We start from the raw sequence: 22362 nt of genomic DNA on the forward strand, positions 1-22362 counted from the left end.
GAGGTCGGTGACTCGAGTCTGTTCGGTGTGTCCCGTGCGTCAGTCGGGGGGGGGCTGTCGGCGTTCATTTTGGCCGACCTGACATGTTCAGTCGGCGGCAGGGCGGTCGGGACTCACCCGGAAATGGCGAGCGGGATGAGCGTGGCTAGAGTCTCTCAAAATCTGTTGAAAATCTTTTAAACTGAACTTTGTTTATCTGAAATGAAGACCGATTCAGCAACTGCATACACACACACACAAACACACACACACACACACACACACACACACACACACACACACACACACACACACACACACACACACACACACACACACACACACACACACACACACACACACACACACAGAGACACACACAGAGACACACACACAGAAACACACACACACACACACACACACACACACACACACAGAGACACACACACACACACACACACACACAGAAACACACACACACACACACACAGACACACACACACAGACACACACACACACACACACACACACACACACACACACACACACACACACACACACACACAGACACACACACACAGAGACACACACACGGCCTGTTTCTCTCTCCAGATGTTTCCAGTAACATGTCTCGGTGAACTATTTTAGTCCGATATGAGATCAGATTCTGAACGAGACGCCATGACAGTCTGGCTTTGAATTTCCGGAGACAACAAACCCATGTGACGCGTTCGTCCAATCAGCTGCCGGTTTTCATTTCTTGGGCAACAACACAGATTAGCGCCGCCTGTTGCTATGGAGACGTATTACCTCTCGTCTCTCCGGTGAGTTCTGAGGAACTTTTTGGACCGACTCGGGGAGACCGATCAGTCCCACTGGCTCTACTGCCGTCTGATTGGCCGTCTGGTCGGTGTGTCTCGGCTATAAAACCAGCCTCTGGAGACTGGACCAGCTGAGTCGCAGCGACACCATCAGCTGGTTTGAGTCGAGCGGAGGCGGGCCACTTCAGACCGCTGAAACTTTTCTTTGCGACGTTCAAAAACGGTTTCGTCTCGTCGCGAATCTATGGTCTGAACTGGGCTTAAAATGTCTCAGACTGGACTGATGACTCATAGTTTGAGATTGACAAACTGACAGTTAGGGTTAGCCGGTAAGCAATCATCAATCTGTCGGGCCGGACGTTGCAGTGATTACATGATAATCGATGATTATAAGCCATTCAGAAAAAGCCTCGCAGGCGAGGTCACTGTAGGGTGAATGGATTTGTTTATGTTATGAATGAAAAAAAGGAAAATGTGAGAAGGCATTGGAAAGGGGGATTAGAAATGTTACTGGAGGGGAGATTTATCTGCACGTTTTTATTGTAAAATGAAAACCTAGAGATTCCGGACATAGTTTTATATGAATAATGCATTTTGGGATTTTACGTTTAAGCTTAAACGAGGATGTTTTGGTATGTTGGCGGCCTCTACGATGCCGTTAGATCTGCTAATGGAAAACACCTTTGGTGACATGATTGATTTTGGTGTCGTGAGAAGTTAGAAAGGTTTTTTTGTGCTGAATTACCTTTTGAAGCAAGCAAAATTCAATATTGAATGCATCTTTTCAGAACTTCAAGAAATAAGTGAACAAGAGTAGTGCTTCGGAAGACAGAGAAGACATACAGGGCCCTATTTTAACGATGTCATTTAAGCGCACGGCGTGAAACGCCTGGCGCAGGTGTGTTTAGGGCGTCCCGTTCTCCTTTACCTAAACCCAACTGTCCCGTTCTTCTTTACCTAAACCCAACTGTCCCGTTCTTCTTTACCTAAACCCAACTGTCCCGTTCTTCTTTACCTAAACCCAACTGTCCCGTTCTCCTTTACCTAAACCCAACTGTCCCGTTCTTCTTTACCTAAACCCAACTGTCCCGTTCTTCTTTACCTAAACCCAACTGTCCCGTTCTTCTTTACCTAAACCCAACTGTCCCGTTCTTCTTTACCTAAACCCAACTGTCCCGTTCTTCTTTATCTAAACCCAACTGTCCCGTTCTTCTTTACCTAAACCCAACTGTCCCGTTCTTCTTTATCTAAACCCAACTGTCCCGTTCTTCTTTATCTAAACCCAACTGTCCCGTTCTTCTTTATCTAAACCCAACTGTCCCGTTCTTCTTTATCTAAACCCAACTGTCCCGTTCTTCTTTACCTAAACCCAACTGTCCCGTTCTTCTTTACCTAAACCCAACTGTCCCGTTCTTCTTTACCTAAACCCAACTGTCCCGTTCTTCTTTACCTAAACCCAACTGTCCCGTTCTTCTTTATCTAAACCCAACTGTCCCGTTCTTCTTTTACTAAACCCAACTGTCCCGTTCTTCTTAAACTAAACCCAACTGTCCCGTTCTTCTTAAACTAAACCCAACTGTCCCGTTCTTCTTAAACTAAACCCAACTGTCCCGTTCTCCTTTACCTAAACCCAACTGTCCCGTTCTCCTTTACCTAAACCCAACTGTCCCGTTCTCCTTTACCTAAACCCAACTGTCCCGTTCTCCTTTACCTAAACCCAACTGTCCCGTTCTTCTTTATCTAAACCCAACTGTCCCGTTCTTTTTTATCTAAACCCAACTGTCCCGTTCTTCTTTACCTAAACCCAACTGTCCCGTTCTTCTTTACCTAAACCCAACTGTCCCGTTCTTCGTTACCTAAACCCAACTGTCCCGTTCTTGTCCCGTTCTTGTCGTAAGCCCACCCACCATCTTTTCCTAAACCTAACTGCATCAAAAAGTGACCCCAATAGTCCCGACCCAGCGCGTTTAGATAAATCGCGTTTGGATCTGACACTAAAGGAGACTGGTAGCGTCAATAACAACGCCAAGGGCACCTGACCAAGCGTCCGTATTTGATGCGATGGGAGTGAGAATGTGTTGCTATATTTAGCCTCTGGTGTGAATTTTAGGTGAACAAAATGAGCGTTAACTTCTTCCAGAGCTTCACTTGAGCGTTCAGCAGCTGTGTTAACACCTCGCGGCCTCCTCGGAGGGCATTTGGCGAGGGGAAAGTGAAGGAAACGAAAGTTCCCCTGCCTGCTGGATTTGGCCATGCGGGCGGCTGCATATGCTGCGGTGGATTACACTGATCCGACTTAATGCCTAAGACCGCGCAATCATTCATAACTACAGGAGCTGTTGAGGGCAGTGCCGTGGATGCTCCGAGCACCATCTGCCGCTGCGGGCGGGATTAACTTCGAGGAAGATGTTGAAAGGTGGGGGGGGGAGGGTTTCGTATCGACCCTGAAGCTGTCGACCGTCCTGCACAGAACACCCACTCTCATTTTACCAAGCGATCACACTTATTCTTAACCCTTGAGTTGTCCTAGGGTCAAAATTGACCCATTTTCAAAGTTTGTTTTATATCAGAAATGTGGGTTTCTTTTACTAAATTGCCAAAAAAATAACGGTAACACTTTACTTGAAGTCATCTACATAAGAGCGACATGACAGTGTCATGAACACATGACAGTGTCATGTGTTCATGACACTGTCATGTGTCATGAACACATGACACTGTCATGACACATGAACCCTAACCATAACTTGTCATGACAAAAACTACTGCTAAAAATCTACATTTTACTCTTAAGCGTACCTGCACTTTTCCTTGCGTACTGCTACTTCTTGCATGTAGCCGGTACTCTACCACTGACAGAGAAAGCATCAGTGTCAGAGAGATTGACCCTAACATTATATAAGCTACATTTACCCAGAAGGCACTGTGTGACTTACCTCAGATCTTGACGAACCAAGTTGCCTAAAGGCAAGCAGTCTGCCCACCCTATCAGAAGTTCGATTAGCCACGGATGCTAGTTCGGAAAAGCTGTCTGATGCCTGCAGCCTGACCGTAACAGATTTTTCACTGCTGAAAACCTAGAAACTAAAACGAAGTGTGTGGAGTTTGTAAGTCGTTATTATTAGCCTGGCTTCAGAAAGGTACTGAAACAACGCGTGTGCCAGCGTTAATGAGGATTCTGCAGCTACCAACCTTAACGTTACCTTAGTCAGTGACCCCGACGTCAACAATAACCGGAGTAACGAAACACATGGATGGCTAACACTGTTGGTCAAGGGACCACATTATGCATTTTTTGCTCCACGAACAGCTGGCTCGTTTTTAACGATAATAAACTGGGCTGCAAAACATGTAGCAGCATCAGCGACAGAGAGGGGACTGAAGCTGTCACAGACACACACACACACAAACACACACACACACACACACACACACACACACACATACACACACACACACACACACACATACACATACACATACACATACAACATACATACACACACACAAACACACACACACACACACAGACACACACATACAACACACACACACACACACAACACACAACACACACAACACAACACACACACACACACAGACACACACAACAACACACACACAAACACACACACAATACACACACACACACACACACAATACACACACACACAACACATACACACATACACATACACACACACAATACACAATACACATACATACATACAATAACAATAACACAATAACACACACAACAACACATAACACAATACTACACATACAACACAATACAAACACAACAATAACAATATCAATAACACACAACAACACACACACACAACATCAACAATAACATCATCATCAATAACACATCAACATCATCATCAATAACAACATAACAAACACAACAACAATATACAAACAACAAACACACAAAACAATACACACAACACAATACCCAGCCACCGTCCAAACCGCAGATTTAAGAGTTTGGAGTGAGAATATAACCCTTAAAAAATGCAGTGATACGTAACAAACATATATTTGTGACAGAACTTTCACTTCAGATATTTGTATTCACAAATACTGGGTTGAGTAATGTGACAGCAAAGTAAACTAACGCTGCAGAACATGCAGAGAGACTTCTCTCATCATTCACTGACCTGCTCCTCTCTGAGCGCAGTGTGTAGTGTGTGCGTAGCATAGTGTGTGTAGTGTGTTGTGTGTACTGTGTAGAGCGTAGTGTAGTGTGTGCGTAGCGTAGTGTGTGCGTAGCATAGTGTGTGTAGTGTGTTGTGTGTAGTGTGTAGAGCGTAGTGTGTGCGTAGCGTAGTGTGTGTAGTATGTAGTGTGTAGTGTGTGCGTAGTGTAGTGTGTAGTGTGTAGAGCGTAGTGTGTGCATAGCATAGTGTGTAGTGTATGCGTAGTATGTGTAGTATGTAGTGTCTAGTGTGTGCGTAGCGTAGTGTGTAGTGTATGCGTAGTGTTTATAATATGTAGTATGTAGTGTGTGTGTAGTGTGTAGAGCGTAGTGTGTGCATAGCATAGTGTGTAGTGTATGCGTAGTGTGTGTAGTATGTAGTGTCTAGTGTGTGCATAGCATAGTGTGTAGTGTATGCGTAGTGTGTGTAGTGTGTAGTGTGTGCGTAGCGTAGTGTGTAGTGTGTAGAGCGTAGTATGTGCGTAGTGTGTAGTATGTAGTAATTTGATTTTTTTTTTTTTATAAAAGAACGTTGAAAAAAGTGTCAAACATGTCAGAAAAGGTTTAAAAAATGTCAAACAACAACAAAAATGTCCCATTAAAAAGCGCAGAAAAGTACAGACAAAAATATTGGAAAAGTTGACATAAAAAATTGAAAAAATCTTCAAAAACGTCAGTTAAAATGTGACTAAATAATGTCGAAAAAAAGTGACAAAACCATCTGGACCATAAAGTTAAATTTTGATCCAGAAAAACTAAAAGTTGCTTGTTAGTCGACGGGAAGATCGACCAACGGGTTAAAGAAATGCCAATAAACCACAGCATGTTTTTAGCTCATTCAGGCCGGATATCCGTTGCATTGGCCTTTCTCTGTGTTGGCATTTTAAACTGAATTCATGAAGACTATGGTTAACTGCTCCTCAGATCTCTGCAGGGTAAATCCAGACAGCTAGCTAGACTATCTGTCCAATCTGAGTTTTCTGTTGTACAACTAAAACTACTTTTGAACGTACACATGTATATGTATGTATGTGTGTATATATATTTTTATCTTCTTACTCTCTATATGTATGTATGTACAGTACAGACCAAACGTTTGGACACACCTTCTCATTCAATGCGTTTCCTTTTTATTTTCATGACTATTTACATTGTAGATTCTCACTGAAGGCATCAAAACTATGAATGAACACATATGGAATTATGTACTTAACAAAAAAGTGTGAAATAACTGAAAACATGTCTTATATTTTAGATTCTTCAAAGTAGCCACCTTTTGCTTTTTTATTAATAAGGGAAAAAATTCCACTAATTAACCCTGACAAAGCTCACCTGTGAAGGTAAAACCATTTCAGGTGACTACCTCATGAAGCTCATTGAGAGAACACCAAGGGTTTGCAGAGTTATCAAAAAAGCAAAGGGTGGCTACTTTGAAGAATCTAAAATATAAGACATGTTTTCAGTTATTTCACACTTTTTTGTTAAGTACATAATTCCATATGTGTTCATTCATAGTTTTGATGCCTTCAGTGAGAATCTACAATGTAAATAGCCTGTACTGTATGTATGTACGTGCGTACGTATGTATGTATGTATATGGATGTGTATGTGTATATATGTGTATATGGGGATGTATGTTTATATCTTTATCTTTTTACTCTATGCTGCTATTTGGAGAGGATTGCTCCAACAGAATTTCGTTGTATCGCATACAATGACAATAAAGATCTATCATTGTTCCACCAAAACCAGTTCCTTCCAGAGACTATTTAGCAGAGGCACCGTAGCCCCGCCCACGACGATTGCGATTGGTTTAAAGAAATGCCAATAAACCAGAGCACGTTTCTCTCCCATCCAGGAATAGAGAGCCGAAGTCCCGCCCCCTTCCGGTGGACCTCATGGGACCTAAACTCAGAAACAATATGAACGGTAGTGAACGGGGAGAAGCAAATTATCTTTTGATCCAGTTTGAATTGAGCCATGGATTACACAAACGATGTTCTTCAATTTAAAAGATAATTTTTCAACCGAAGAAAGTCTCAGTTACCCGTAGGTTTGTCATATGACCTCTTAGTTTAGTGTGAAACCGCTCAGTGAACTACATCTCCCAGTGAACTACATCTCCGAGTGAACTACATCTCCCTTCTCACACAATCTAGCTCACCTAGCTTGATGCTCGGCTTGCTCTCTAGCTAGCTTAGCTTAGCTCTGTTAAACAACACATGTAACGTTATCTTAACTGCTGTGTTTTATCCAGTCAAGTGTTTTCAGCAGAGAAGCAAAAGAACGAGAGAGATCCTCTGCTCATTAGAGTAACGTTACATCCTGGTACCATACACACACACAGACACACACACACACACACAGACACACACACACACACACACACACACACACACACACACACAGACAGACAGACAGACAGACAGACAGACAGACACACACACACACACACACACACAGACACATACATCGTAGCTTCAGCCAGACGTCATCCATGAGACATTGAAGTTTGTAGTCTTTCTAATGACGTATTTTCACAGTCTTATACTTTAACAGTAACAATAAACTGAGACTTTCTTCGGTTGAAAAATAATGTTTTAAATTGACGAACATCATATTTGTAATCCATGGCTCAATTCAAACGGAATCAAAAAATAATTATTATCTCTCCATTGACCCTCGTTCATATTTTTTCAAAAGATAAGGTCCCATTGGACCGGCAGTAGAAGGGCGTGACTTCGGCTTTCTGTGCTGTGTGAACTAGCCAGACCTTCCTCCACAGCGCTGTGGAGGAAGGTCTGGCAAATGCGAGACTAGTATAAATGCAGGCCCCGTTTACACGAAGGGAAGACGCAGATATTTTCCTGCGGTTTGCCAGTTTTTTTAATCACAGAAAACGATTATTTCTAAAAACTCCGGCCAGAGTGGAGATTTTGGAAAACTTTGTTTGCACGTAAACTGAGAGAAACGGAGGTTTAGGCAGCCGAGAGAGAGAAAGAAAGTGATTGGTTGCTGTTGTTGCTATTGTCGGGATTGTGATTGGCTAACGTGGGCTTGAGCTTCTTGTTACATCGCCACCTACAGGTCTGGCGTGCTCTTGGCTGCATTGACGGCATATACAGTACAGGCCAAAAGTTTGGACACACCTTCTCAATCAATGCGTTTCTTTATTTTCATGACTATTTACATTGTAGATTCTCACTGAAGGCATCAAAACTATGAATGAACACATATGGAATTATGTACTTAACAAAAAAGTGTGAAATAACTGAAAACATGTCTTATATTTTAGATTCTTCAAAGTAGTCACCCTTTGCTTTTTTTGATAACTCTTCAAACCCTTGGTGTTCTCTCAATGAGCTTCATGAGGTAGTCACCTGAAATGGTTTTACCTTCACAGGTGTGCTTTGTCAGGGTCAATTAGTGGAATTATTTCCCTTATTAATAATAAAGCAAAGGGTGGCTACTTTGAAGAATCTAAAATATAAGACATGTTTTCAGTTATTTCACACTTTTTGTTAAGTACATAATTCCATATGTGTTCATTCATAGTTTTGATGCCTTCAGTGAGAATCTACAATGTAAATAGTCATGAAAAAAAAAAGGAAACGCATGAATGAGAAGGTGTGTCCAAACGCGTTAGTCTGTACTGTACATACATACATATAGAGAGTAAGAAGATAAAAATATATATACACACATACATACATATACATGTGTACGTTCAAAAGTAGTTTTAGTCGTACAACAGAAAACTCAGATTGGACAGATAGTCTAGCTAGCTGTCTGGATTTACCCTGCAGAGATCTGAGGAGCAGTTAACCATAGTCTTCATGAATTCAGTTTAAAATGCCAACACAGAGAAAGGCCAATGCAACGGATATCCGGCCTGAATGAGCTAAAAACATGCTGTGGTTTATTGGCATTTCTTTAACCCTGGTGTCGTCTTCCCGTCGACTAACAAGCAACTTTTAGTTTTTCTGGATCAAAATTTAACTTTATGGTCCAGATGGTTTTGTCACTTTTTTCGACATTATTTAGTCACATTTTAACTGACGTTTTTGAAGATTTTTTCCAATTTTTTTATGTCACTTTTTCCAATATTTTTGTCTGTACTTTTCTGCGCTTTTTAATGGGACATTTTTGTTGTTGTTTGACATTTTTTAAACCTTTTCTGACATGTTTGACACTTTTTTCAACGTTCTTTTAAAAAAAAAAAAAATCAAATTACTACATACTACACACTACGCACATACTACGCTCTACACACTACACACTACGCTACGCACACACTACACACTACACACACTACGCATACACTACACACTATGCTATGCACACACTAGACACTACATACTACACACACTACGCATACACTACACACTATGCTATGCACACACTACGCTCTACACACTACACTACGCACACACTACACACTACATACTACACACACTACGCTACGCACACACTACGCTCTACACACTACACACAACACACTACACACACTATGCTACGCACACACTACGCTACACACACACTACGCTACGCACACACTACACTACGCTCTACACACTACACACAACACACTACACACACTATGCTACGCACACACTACACACTGCGCTCAGAGAGGAGCAGGTCAGTGAATGATGAGAGAAGTCTCTCTGCATGTTCTGCAGCGTTAGTTTACTTTGCTGTCACATTACTCAACCCAGTATTTGTGAATACAAATATCTGAAGTGAAAGTTCTGTCACAAATATATGTTGTTACGTATCACTGCACATTTTTAAGGGTATATTCTCACTCCAAACTCTTAAATACGGACGTTTGGACAGTGGCTGTGTGTGTGTCTGTGTGTTTGTGTGTTGTTTGTGTTTGTTGTGTGTGTTGTGTGTTGTGTGTGTGTTTGTTGTGTGTGTGTGTGTTGTGTGTGTGTAGGAACGCATTGAATGAGAAGGTGTGTCCTAACTTTTGGCCTGTACTGTATATATATATATACACGGGTACACTTTTCTGAGGTTGAAATGTCCGTTTATGAAAATAGCCGGCCACGTGTAAACGTAGCAACAGAGTGAATGAACGAATGCATGATTCCATAAAATCACTAAAATCCTCGTCCTCTGCTTGTGTCTCCTCAGAGAGTTGACGCCCTGCCCTCCGATCATCAGGAGAGTCGATCCATCCCGCGGGACCCCCCTAACCTCTGACCTCTGCCAAGACACACAAACACACACCAGAACTGCTGCTGCACTTCACAAAAAAAAAAAACAGCATCTACAGTACCACCCTTTTTTTGGATCTCTGTGCCTTCAATCAAAAAAAATAATTCACCAGTGATACTTCTGAAGCTTTTTGCTTTTTTTTTTTTTTTTCATCTTCTTCTTCATTTCTTCTTCTTTTTGGAGCAGGACTCAGAGGATTTATCTGCCTGATGTAGGAGGGCCTGGGATCGTGCAGCTGCTCTCACTTTGTCTCTCTGGATTAACAAAAAAAAATAAAAGAGAAAACCTAACGAGTACATGCAACTTTTTGATCATTTTAACGCCCTGCAACGTGATATTTTTCTTTTTGATTTTTCTACAAATTGTGTCAGTGATTTACTTCATATCGGGAAGAAGAAGGAATCCCTCGCTGTGCAATATCGGTCTCCATTTGTTCGTGTGAAGTTGTCGTGTGGATTTTAGGACTTTGGACGAAGTATTTTTGGTTTTATTTTTGTAACGCTGTTCTCCTGATTTCTATTTTTCTAAAATGAAGACGGTGTAAAAGACAGATGAGCGGAGGCAAAATAACAACAAAAAATTTAAAAAATTTAAATCGTCTTGAACACATGAGGAGAAGAGACAAAGTTTTTGGTTGTTGCTGAATTTTGTCCAAGTTAAGTTTTCCCTTCCCCCCTTCTCCTGCTCTTATACCGGAGCCAAAGCCATAGCCTATCTCAGATAACAACACGCCAGTGTCCCGAAAAACAGCGAGATGCATTCAGGGTCTGACAGTCTGGAGCTGATGCCACGGGCTCCTCGCATATGCTCATCTTAGCTGTTGGATTTTATGAGCGATGTGTTTTGATTTCTACTGTACGTTCAGGGGCTTGAATCTAAAGTATTTAGTATTTCTCTACCTTTGTGTGGCCTGTTCTTCTTGCTGTTATTTTGTACTTCCTCCTACATATCAATCAAGCAACTATAAGTGGCATGACTGTGTGTGTATGTGTGTGTGTGTGTGTGTGTGTGTGTGTGTGTGTGTGTGTGTGTGTGTGTGTGTGTGTGTGTGTGTGTGTGTGTGTGAGTGTGTTCGCCAGAATGGGACGTGGAATACTGTAAATTCTCAAATAAAAGCCGGATAATGGCCTACTTTGGAAATGAAGAAAATGAGGAAAGAAGTAACTGTGGGTAAGAAATGCCAATTTGATTAGTTAGTTTAGATCAGTGGTTCCCAAAGTACAATCGGGGGACCCCCACACCCCCTTTCTTGTGTCAGTTTAGGGGTCCTTCGAGTGAAAAGGTTAGGGAACCACTGGGTTAGAAGTTAGGGTCCAGGTCAACAACAAAAAATCATTGAACACCAAAGTTGAAGCTCCCTCAAGCGCTTAAAAAAGTGAAATCTTATTCTGCTTTGTGTGAAAAAAATGGTTTAAGATACCTCGTAAATTTGCATTTTTGTTTGCTAATGTTGGGTCATCCATATCTTCTGCTGCATTCATGTCTTACTGTAATCATATATATGTAATTCCCAGGGATGCACCGAATTCGGCTTAAGATTCGGCTGAATATTGTGCTTTTTTACAGGGTTCGGATTCTGCCGAAACTTAGAATTTTTTCCCAGGGAACCGAACCCTACGCTTGCACTCGGCGCGCTGCGCTGGTCGCCGTAGCGACGGCGCCGTTGATTACGGGAAGGTGTTTACGTAGGTGGAGCGTTCAATGCAGCAGGCTGTGAGGAAGTGGACATGGAACTGGTGAGCAGAACAAGTTGTTGTTTGGCAGAACTTTCAGTCAAAAGAAGGCCATTCAAGTCCAGCTACATGTTCAATCTGTTCAATGCTGATTGGTCTGGTGGTGGCGAGGACCCTAAACTATACACAACATGGCCGCTGTTACAACATCTGGTCTGAAACATCTGAAAGAATACGAGTTGTGCACGAAGGAATCTCCAGACAGCAGCCAGAATGCAGCAACTTCAGGTACGACAAAGGAAGGACAGTCCCTGTTTACTTCATTCATGTGTTTTGTAAAATCTGGATTCGGTGCATCCCTAATAATTCCCAAATCTAACCACAAATGTTCGTTAACTAGCGACAGAGTTTTCAACCACATATCTCGGCATCTGTGCATATCTTTTCTTCACCGTATCTTCTTACCGAAAGGTCAATAATTAATATCAAATTTAACTTTGGTTAGCATTAGTTTGTAGTTGATCATTTAGTTAGAACTGTTCTTTTCCAAAGGCAAAGACAGTTGGAAGCTCCAGAAAAACTTGAACATTTCTACAACTACAAATTTGCTTCATCAACCTTTTAGTAAGAAGTGAATTAAGCCTTGTGTTGTTTTCCCATCGACCATGCAACTTTTAGTTTTTCTGGGTCAAAATAATTTAAATGAAAACCTATTGGGTCGTCTCTTTCGACACTTTTCCCGATGTTTTTGTCCCTTTTTTCCAAGTTTTTGTCGATTATTTTCTGCGCTTTTTGACGTTTTTTTGACATTTTTTTTCATCAATTGTTTCTAAACGCTATAAAATTGAATAAAACGCCCAAATTCAATGAAAGTAGTGAACTGATCATGTATTTAACTTGTGAAGAGCGTTGTAGGGAAACATCCACGTTTTTTTTTTTTGACAATTTGGTTGAAAGAAACCCAAATTTCTCATATAGAAACTTTTTGAAATTGGGTCAAATTTGTCCAATCCAGGCTACTTTATGCAAATCAGGGGCGTCCGCCTCGACTAGCCGCCTCTCAAAAACTATTTAAAAAAAAAATAATTATTCTTAAAAAGATGTCGTGTGACTTTTCAAGTCAAACATTTCCACATTCTTCTCCCATCTTTCCCATTTATTTGACGGCGAGAACGCAGCGTTAGCCCCTCTGATAAATGATGTTAGATTTGTGCCTTGTTTGCTGATGTTACGTCGCTACTCAACGCGATCTCACAGCACGCCACGTTTAAGGACCGTTTGCAAGTCGTGTCGAAACATTTTCAGCTTTTTGTCATTTAACGCCCCCATTCTCATTCCCAACTCATCACTTAAAAACACGTAGGCTACTCAAGGTTAACCTTCCTGTTGTCCTCAGGGTCAAATTTGACCCATTTTCAAAAAGTTTCTATATCAGAAATTTGGGTTTCTTTCAACCAAATTTTTAAACAAAATAACGTGGATGGTTCCCTACAACGCTCTTCACAAGTTAAATAAATGATCAGTTCACTACTTTCATTGAATTTGGGTGTTGTATTCAATTGTATAGCATGTAAAGTATAATTGATAATAGAACGTTGAAAAACTTGGAAAAAGTGACAAAAACATGGGAAAAAGCTTAAAAAAAAACGTCAAAAAAGCGCTGAAAAATATTGACAGAAACTTCGAAAAAAGTGACAACAATTTCGAAAAAGACGACCAAAACGTTGGAAGCTTTTTTACATTTTGACCCAGTAACAAAACAAGCAAAACGTTGCGTGGTCGACAGGGAAGACAACACAAGGGTTAAAAAACTACTTGGTTATGTTTAGGAGAAGATCGTTGTTTGAGTTAAATGTCTGTTACGTAAATTAAAGGTGCAGTAGGTAAGCCTTCTAAAACTATCTTTCTGTCATATTTATTGAAATTGACCCTATGTTCAACCCGGTCTCACACTAGTTCGTGAAATGGTCACGTTATTTAGATTTATTGATTCGTGTACAGGTCACGATTTTCTCGTTTATTTCGTGTACAGGTCACGATTTTCTCGTTTATTTCGTGTACAGGTCACGATTTTCTCATTTATATCGTGTACAGGTCACGATTTTCTCATTTATATTGTGTACAGGTCACGATTTCCTCGTTTATTTCGTGTACAGGTCACGATTTTCTCGTTTATTTCGTGTACAGGTGACGATTTTCTCATTTATATCGTGTACAGGTCACAATTTTCTCGTTTTCTTCGTGTACAGGTCACGATTTCCTCGTTTATTTCGTGTACAGGTCACGATTTTCTCGTTTATTTCGTGTACAGGTCACGATTTTCTCATTTATATCGTGTACAGGTCACGATTTTCTCATTTATATCGTGTACAGGTCACGATTTTTTCGTTTTCTTCATGTACAGGTCACGATTTCCTTGTTTATTTCGTGCACAGGTCACGATTTTCTCATTTATATCGTGTACAAGTCACAATTTCCTCGTTTATTTTGTGCAAAGGTCACGATTTTCTCATTTATATCGTGTACAGGTCAAGATTTCCTCGTTTATTTCGTGTACAGGTCACAATTTTCTCGTTTATTTCGTGTACAGGTCACGTTTTTCTAACGTTAACATTTCATGAACTGCCATAACACTGGGCTGCTCTGGGGGACGCAACAACGGGGAAATGAAATCCCACACGCCAGCGACAACAACGGGACGGTTGTGATTAGGAAGAAAATAAAGCTGAAAGGAAATGCAACACTCGGGACGCGATCCCCGGTCTCCTGGGGTGAAAGTCCTGTGTTGTTTGACCGTAGTCGTGCTGTGATCACGAAATATGCTTCCCATTTAAATACATTAAATTAATATTCGTGCTCACCACACAAAAAAAACGACATAATCGTGTCCTGTTCACGAATCAATAGATTCAATAACGTGACCATTTCACGAACTGCCATGAAACTGACCCTATGTTCCAGTAGAACTACATGAAGCAGGTCAGTTAAAATAAATCCAGCTCCTCTGGCTCCACCTACAGCCTGGAGTGAGATTTGCAAAAATCCACAGCTCCCTGTTCAGATGCACCAATCAGGGCCAGGGTGTGTCTAACTGTGTGTCAATCACTGCTCATGCACACGCATTCATTCTCCCTTGTGGGGGGAGGGGCTTAGGAGACCATTTGGGCTTTAGCGGAAAGGGGGGAAGGAATGAGAAGTTGTCGATTTTCAAATGTTATGGCTACGTCCTGGATCTTCACAATCCTACCTACGGCACCTTTAAGTGACGTACGTAAGTTAAGTATTTAACGTAAAGAAGAGGGATGCTTCTGTCCAAAATATGATCAAATGTTCGTACAAACCTGGAAGATTTATTCAAAATAATGTCATCTTTCTATTTCATATCCGGGCCGTTATTTGAGAGTTTACAGTAATTCCTGTTTTATCGTTTCAATCCTGTTTTCTGCAGTTGTGAAAAGTGTTCTGTGTTTCCTTGAAGCTGCTATCCCTGTACTGTGTAGATCGGAGATGTCCAGCCTTATCCCTGAAGTCCTAAAAACATCCATTAGCTCTCCGTATGCACCGCACATACACACCAACACATGTTGATCATCAACTCAATAATCAAATGCATCAGCGGTTCAGTTTGTGCCTTTTCAGGGAGTCATAGTTTTCACATATCGTCACCTGCCTAAAATAGTCAATAGTCAATTTTTCTGATTTTTCAGTCACACGTTTGACATAGGACAATATACTGAAGGTGTAGAATCACATGATCTGTTCAACTGAGGATGTGGACAATGTTACCAGAGGTGGCCAGCACCATGAAGAGATGATTTAGGCAAAAAAAATTACTTTATGACCATTATTTTAGGAAGGTGACGATATGAGAATTGTGTTTTCATCCAAAAAGATCCAACTGTTTGGTCTCGTGTTCAGTAGCTTTAGGCTGTTTTTAAAAAGGTGCATTTCTGTTCCTTTAACGAGGTTAACAAAATGTACATGATTCCTAAAAAAAAAAAAAAAAAATCCCGAAATATATGTGATGTTTTGAACATGCCGAAAGTTTTGAATGACCAAGGAGAAAAATAGTTTTCTGATATTTTTGTCGCGTGTTTTAGACAATTTGGTGTCTTTGGTGTAAGAACACTTTTTTTTCCTATAATGGAAACTTTTGGGGGTGGGGGTTACGACTTTTTTGTGGCTCTATGAGGCCCAAACTGTCGGACTGTCAGAAATAAAAGCATGTTAATAAACTAAACATGTCTGGCCCTTGTGTGAAGTTGAGTTTGACACCCTTGCTCTAAATTTTCAGGGACGCCGCTCCCCCCCAGAATCTTCCTTTTGGGGTGGGGCGCGCATATGAAATATTAATTAATTTCCTGTATTCGGATTACACTTTTATGCACCAATTTACTGTGGAAATACCTTTATTTACACATGTGAAGAAGAAAATAAGAGATGACAATTCAAAATATATCAAAGATATAATGGAAAGTATGTTGCACAATTTTTAAGTGGGTAGATGGAAATCCTGGAGCTTTCTTACCGCGCATATCTGCGTATCACGTAGACTTGCTTTTGATAACAACGCAGCGGTTTACTTCTGAAACCGGACAAACTCGTAACGTGAAATCTGTGATCCCGTCAGAGGCACAAACTCGACCTCATGGTCCACAAATGTTGTTTCTGTTTCAATCAAATCAAACATTTCGCAGCATTTTATATTTCTTGAAAAGCGACTGTTTGTAGGTGTACCTGCAAAGTGTTTTTTTATTTTATTAAATGCATGGTTTTCATTGAACACTAGCCCTTTCATTCATTCATTCATTCATTCATTCATCCAGTCACATCCACCCAGGGATGTTGTGTTCTGCCAAGAGTAGTGGAGGTAGTTTCCTTTTTCCGTGTGGAGTCCGTAGACTTTGCTGCTTGTGAGTGTGAATCATCCGTGAAGCTGCCTCCGTCCATCGAGTACCTTTTTACTGACACCGTTCCCCCAAAACAACGCTGCCAAATTGGTCTTGAAAAAGCCAAAAGTTTTCTGACGTTCTCTGTGTATAAGTGGTTTAAGTGTATCACATGTTTAAACCTCATTCCCGTTAATGTTACATTGTGTTTTTAACAAAAAAGAATCCTGTTTGTTAAAGTGTTAATGATATATGCAGAAGAGTTATGAAATAAACTGAAACAAACTCACGTGTGGTTGCATTTCATTGTTGGTCCACTTGATGGAGACGTATTCTGTGTTTTTCAAACTCAAAACATCTCTTTTAGCAAAGATTGTTCATATTTGATTAAACACATTCATTTGAGGATATTAATTCTCTGAAGTCTGAGAGCATTTTCACATATCTTCTTAAATGTACCTTTTTATGGCTATGTTCGCACTTGGCAGCTTTTTTTTAACAAGAACAAGTTGACTAGGGCACTTTTTGTAGTGAAAAAAAGAAGCTGAGACAGACATGTAGAGAGACAGCAGTAGAGAGTAGTATGTAGAGAGACAGCAGTAGAGAGTAGTATGTAGAGAGACAGCAGTAGAGAGTAGTATGTAGAGAGACAACAGTAGAGAGTAGTATGTAGAGAGACAGCAGTAGAGAGTAGTATGTAGAGAGACAACAGTAGAGAGTATTATGTAGAGAGTCAGCAGTAGAGAGTAGTATGTAGAGAGTCAGCAGTAGAGAGTAGTAGTAGAGAGACAGCAGTAGAGAGTAGTATGTAGAGAGACAACAGTAGAGAGTAGTATGTAGAGAGACAGCAGTAGAGAGTAGTATGTAGAGAGACAACAGTAGAGAGTAGTATGTAGAGAGACAGCAGTAGAGAGTAGTATGTAGAGAGACAGCAGTAGAGAGTAGTATGTAGAGAGACAACAGTAGAGAGTAGTATGTAGAGAGACAGCAGTAGAGAGTAGTATGTAGAGAGACAGCAGTAGAGTAGTATGTAGAGAGACAACAGTAGAGAGTAGTATGTAGAGAGACAACAGTAGAGAGTAGTATGTAGAGAGACAGCAGTAGAGAGTAGTATGTAGAGAGACAACAGTAGAGAGTATTATGTAGAGAGACAGCAGTAGAGAGTAGTATGTAGAGAGACAGCAGTAGAGAGTAGTATGTAGAGAGACAGCAGTAGAGAGTAGTATGTAGAGACACAACAGTAGAGAGCACTATGTAGAGAGACATCAGTAGAGAGTAGTATGTAGAGAGACAGCAGTAGAGAGTAGTATGTAGAGAGACAGCAGTAGAGAGTAGTATGTAGAGAGACAGCAGTAGAGAGTAGTATGTACAGAGACAGCAGTAGAGAGTAGTATGTACAGAGACAACAGTAGAGAGTAGTATGTAGAGAGACAACAGTAGAGAGTAGTATGTAGAGAGACATCAGTAGAGAGTAGTATGTAGAGAGAGACAAGCAGTAGAGAGTAGTATGTAGAGAGACAACAGTAGAGAGTGAGTATGTAGAGAGACAGTAGAGAGTAGTATGTACAGAGAGACAGTAGTAGAGAGTATGTGTAGAGACAACAGTAGAAATTGTATTAGAGAGACAGTAGAGAGTAGTATGTGAGAGACAACAGTAGAGAGTAGTATGTAGAGAGAAACAGTAGAGAGTAGTATGTAGAGAGACATCAGTAGAGAGTAGTATGTAGAGACAACAGTAGTATGGAGAAAGAGACAGTAGAGAGACAACAGTAGGAGGTAGTAGATAATCAGTAGTGAGTAGTGGACAGTAGAAGAGAGACAAGAGAGAGAGTAATATGTAGAGAGACAGCAGTAGAGAGTAGTATGTAGAGAGACAGCAGTGGAGAGTAGTATGTAGAGAGACATCAGTAGAGAGTAGTATGTAGAGAGACAACAGTAGAGAGTAGTATGTAGAGAGACAGCAGTGGAGAGTAGTATGTAGAGAGACAGCAGTAGAGAGTAGTATGTAGAGAGACAGCAGTAGAGAGTAGTATGTAGAGAGACATCAGTAGAGAGTAGTATGTAGAGAGACAACAGTAGAGAGTAGTATGTAGAGAAACAGCAGTGGAGAGTAGTATGAAAGACCGATATGCCAAGGCCCAAACTGTAAGTGAGAAAGCTATATGAGACAATAATACAGTCAAAATATTTGACAAATTTTCAAAAGAAATAACATGGATGGCTCCCTACAACGCTCTTTACAAGTTTTATTCAATTTCATAGCATTTGAATTGTTTTTTAAAAAGGTAGAGCCAGTCCCACAATGAGGTTTCCTTAAAGGTGAATCACACATCCAAGGTGGCGCGCACCATCATGAAGTCAAAATGACATAATATCCTGCCGGTGCGGCCGATTTATGGTGCGCGAGCAGAGGTCGCGCACGGCTGTAATTCTGCACCAAGGCTGAATTTCGGGAAAGAGACTTCAGATACAGTATTAGGGGACCACTAAGGCCTATATAAAAGAGACTTCAGATACAGTATTAGAGGACCACTAAGGTCTATATAAAAGAGACTTCAGATACAGTATTAGGGGACCACTAAGGCCTATATAAAAGAGACTTCAGATACAGTATTAGGGGACCACTAAGGTCTATATAAAAGAGACTTCAGATACAGTATTAGGGGACCACTAAGGTCTATATAAAAGAGACTTCAGATACAGTATTAGGGGACCACTAAGGTCTATATAAAAGAGAGATGTGTGGATAAAATTCAGAACCAGAATCAGATTTATTTTCATTGTACAAAATGAACAACGACATTTTTAGCAGCAGTTCACTTTTTAATCTAAATCTAAAAGACAAGAAATAAATAGCAAATCAACAAATCATAAAGAAATATATACACAAAAATAGAAAGAAATATACACAATAAAAGTACTGGTTATTGCACATGGTAACCAGTATTGTAAGTGTGTATATTTCTTTCTATTTTTGTATATATATATTTCTTTCTAACTCTGAGTGTACATACATTTTGTGTGTATATTTCTTTTTAATTTGTTGTTTTGCTATTTATTCCTTGTCTTTTAGATTTAGATGTATAATACTGGGTGAACTGCTGCTAAAAATGTCATGCCTCGGTGCCAGAGTGTGCATAACTGCAGTTTATCTTTACTACAATCGGTCTCACACATCAACATGATAGCAAACGATGAGCCAGAAATGATGCAGTTTCGGATTACAACCACTAGATGAGGCCATTGGCTGAGACATGGAGGCTGAAAGCACAACTAGGCCTAAATATATCACAGTGACTAAAATCACAAATGTTTATTTATTTTTTTACAGGGAAATGTAATACTTATATACAATACAGTTGAAGTGTGTAATCTGCAGCCACAACGCCTGATTGTGCAGACAAATCTCTGGGAGGACTACTCTATGTATGTTTGAATTTTAATTTATGTCTTAACATCTGTATTTAGTTTCCATAAGTCTGGTAGCTGATTTTACTAAGAGATGATCTAAAAGGACACTTTAAACTGTGTGTGAGATGCTTTCAAAAGGTGAAGATATGTATACAATCTGTCTTTTTTAGTTTTAGAGTCAAAGCTAAAAAAAAATATTAATTTATTAGCTTTGTTTTACAAGTTTATTAGAAAGGTTTTCCCTCAGAACTTAGTTTGAAACATAATTCTGTATTATACGAACAATAACTCTCTTCTCTTCTAAATAATGTAGTGTTTGGAGCAGCGTAAAACAATATATTTTATAAGTCAAGTCTGTTTTTAACAGTTAAATTTAAGTTTTTAAAAAGCCATTATGAAAATAAATAAATCAACACTAGTTTGATTGATATTCCCTTGAGTGCACAGTACAAAAAAATGTAAATAAAAATATAGAAATAAAGACGTTTTTGCTGAAGAACCAAATATAATCAATACGTTTACATTGAATTCAACGGCACCTTCGTGTAAAAAAAGAAAAAGGGCACACACGTCACATTCTTGGAACGTTCTGAGACGCTCTGACGCGCTAACAACCAGCCAATGGGAGAGTGGGAACCGCACAGCTAAATTAGCATATTCGGGGCTTAAGAAGGAGCGGCGCAGTGATTTCGTCACACAATTATCGGTGAATACCAGAATTGTAACCATGCCTGAACCAGCAGTGAAAGCAGCGAAGAAGGGATCCAAGAAGGCGGTGACAAAGACCGCCGGCAAGAAGGACAAGAAGAGGAGAAAGACCAGGAAGGAGAGCTACGCCATCTACGTCTACAAGGTGATGAAGCGATCGATAATAACCGATACCCTATCCTCAACCATGGGGCTTTTTTGGGGGCGTGGGCGCGGGGGGGGGGCGGCCCGTCTGGCTCACTACAACAAGCGCTCCACCATCACTTCTCGGGAGATCCAGACCGCCGTGAGGCTGCTGCTCCCCGGGGAGCTGGCCAAGCACGCCGTGTCCGAGGGCACCAAGGCCGTCACCAAGTACACCAGCTCCAAGTAAACCGACCCGCTGCCTTAATCCCATCAAACCAACGGCTCTTTTAAGAGCCACACACTTCTTCTTTAAGAGCAAAGCTCCTTTTAAGCATTTTTACAAGTTAATTTACCGTTCAGTTTCACTGTAAAGGAAAGCTGCAATGAGTGGCGCTTGTATTGTGACGGAAAAACTAAACATGTTGTATACCTATGACAATATACTATTGTGGCTGAAATATAAGTGAACCGTGCGGTTCCGGCATTTGAAGCCCATGTTTCTTTATTTTATAGTCAAACCTTAGTACCGACCATATAATAAAACGTCAGTTCCAGTCCAGTAACCTTGTTGTCCTCAGTTCAAATGTGATCTATTTTCAAAACGTTTAAATATCAGAAATTTGGGTTTTCTTTCAAAAAAATTGTCAAATAACGAGGATTGTTTCCCTACGACGCTCTTCACATGTAAAATAAATGATCAGTTCACTACTTTCACTGAATTTGGGTGTTTTAATTCAACTTGATTGCGTTTAAAGAAAATAATTGAAAATAACGTTGAAAACGGCTTCAATAACGTCGGGAGGAGGGACCAAAACATCTGGAAAACCTCCCAAAATGTCGGGTATTGTGATGAAAGTGTCGAGAAGACGATGAAGACCCAGAAAAAACCGCATAATCTACGGGAAGACGACACACAGGGTTAAAAGACCTAATTCTTGCCAACGTGTATATATTTGATATATAAATTCACATTCGCTCTACACAACATTAAACCATAGTTGAACTATGAGCAGTGTTGCTTTTGATTATCAGTCTAACATACTTTATTTTCGTTAAAGTGTCTTACCCTGTTGTAGGCCTATTTGGCGCTGATGTTGGTATTAACCCTTGTATAAACGTTTGTTTTTGCTATTAGGAAATGGTGTTTTATTTTATTTCATACACGTATGCATGGTTTTGAAGAAGGATTTCCTTAAATATTAATGACATTTTTTTATGTATTAAATGGCATTCTGTCTGCTACTCTAATAAGTAATAAACATGTTAAAATGTAGTGATTTTAACTAAGTTTCTTCAGCCTTGGTGAAGTATTGTGCCATTTTTGG

General features: G+C 40.3%; 2 protein-coding genes across 2 annotated transcripts in view; both read left to right on the top strand.

Annotated features, from left to right (window-relative positions):
* The window catches only part of LOC120553746 (potassium voltage-gated channel subfamily A member 1), a 71256-nt gene extending 60980 nt beyond the window's left edge, over positions 1–10276 (top strand). Inside the window, exon 2 of the mRNA XM_039792443.1 lies at positions 10147–10276. The gene's annotated coding sequence lies outside the window, so the exon portion shown is untranslated. The remainder of the gene's footprint in view (positions 1–10146) is intronic.
* A 10635-nt stretch (positions 10277–20911) lies between these two features.
* On the top strand, positions 20912–21747 carry LOC120553054 (histone H2B 1/2-like). Its single transcript, XM_039791118.1, has one exon. The coding sequence runs from the start codon at positions 20931–20933 to the stop codon at positions 21282–21284; it is 354 nt and encodes a 117-aa protein (XP_039647052.1). The 5' UTR covers positions 20912–20930; the 3' UTR covers positions 21285–21747.
* The last annotated feature ends 615 nt before the right edge of the window (positions 21748–22362 follow it).

Source organism: Perca fluviatilis, chromosome 23, assembly GCF_010015445.1.
Source record: "Perca fluviatilis chromosome 23, GENO_Pfluv_1.0, whole genome shotgun sequence".
Taxonomy (NCBI): domain Eukaryota; kingdom Metazoa; phylum Chordata; class Actinopteri; order Perciformes; family Percidae; genus Perca; species Perca fluviatilis.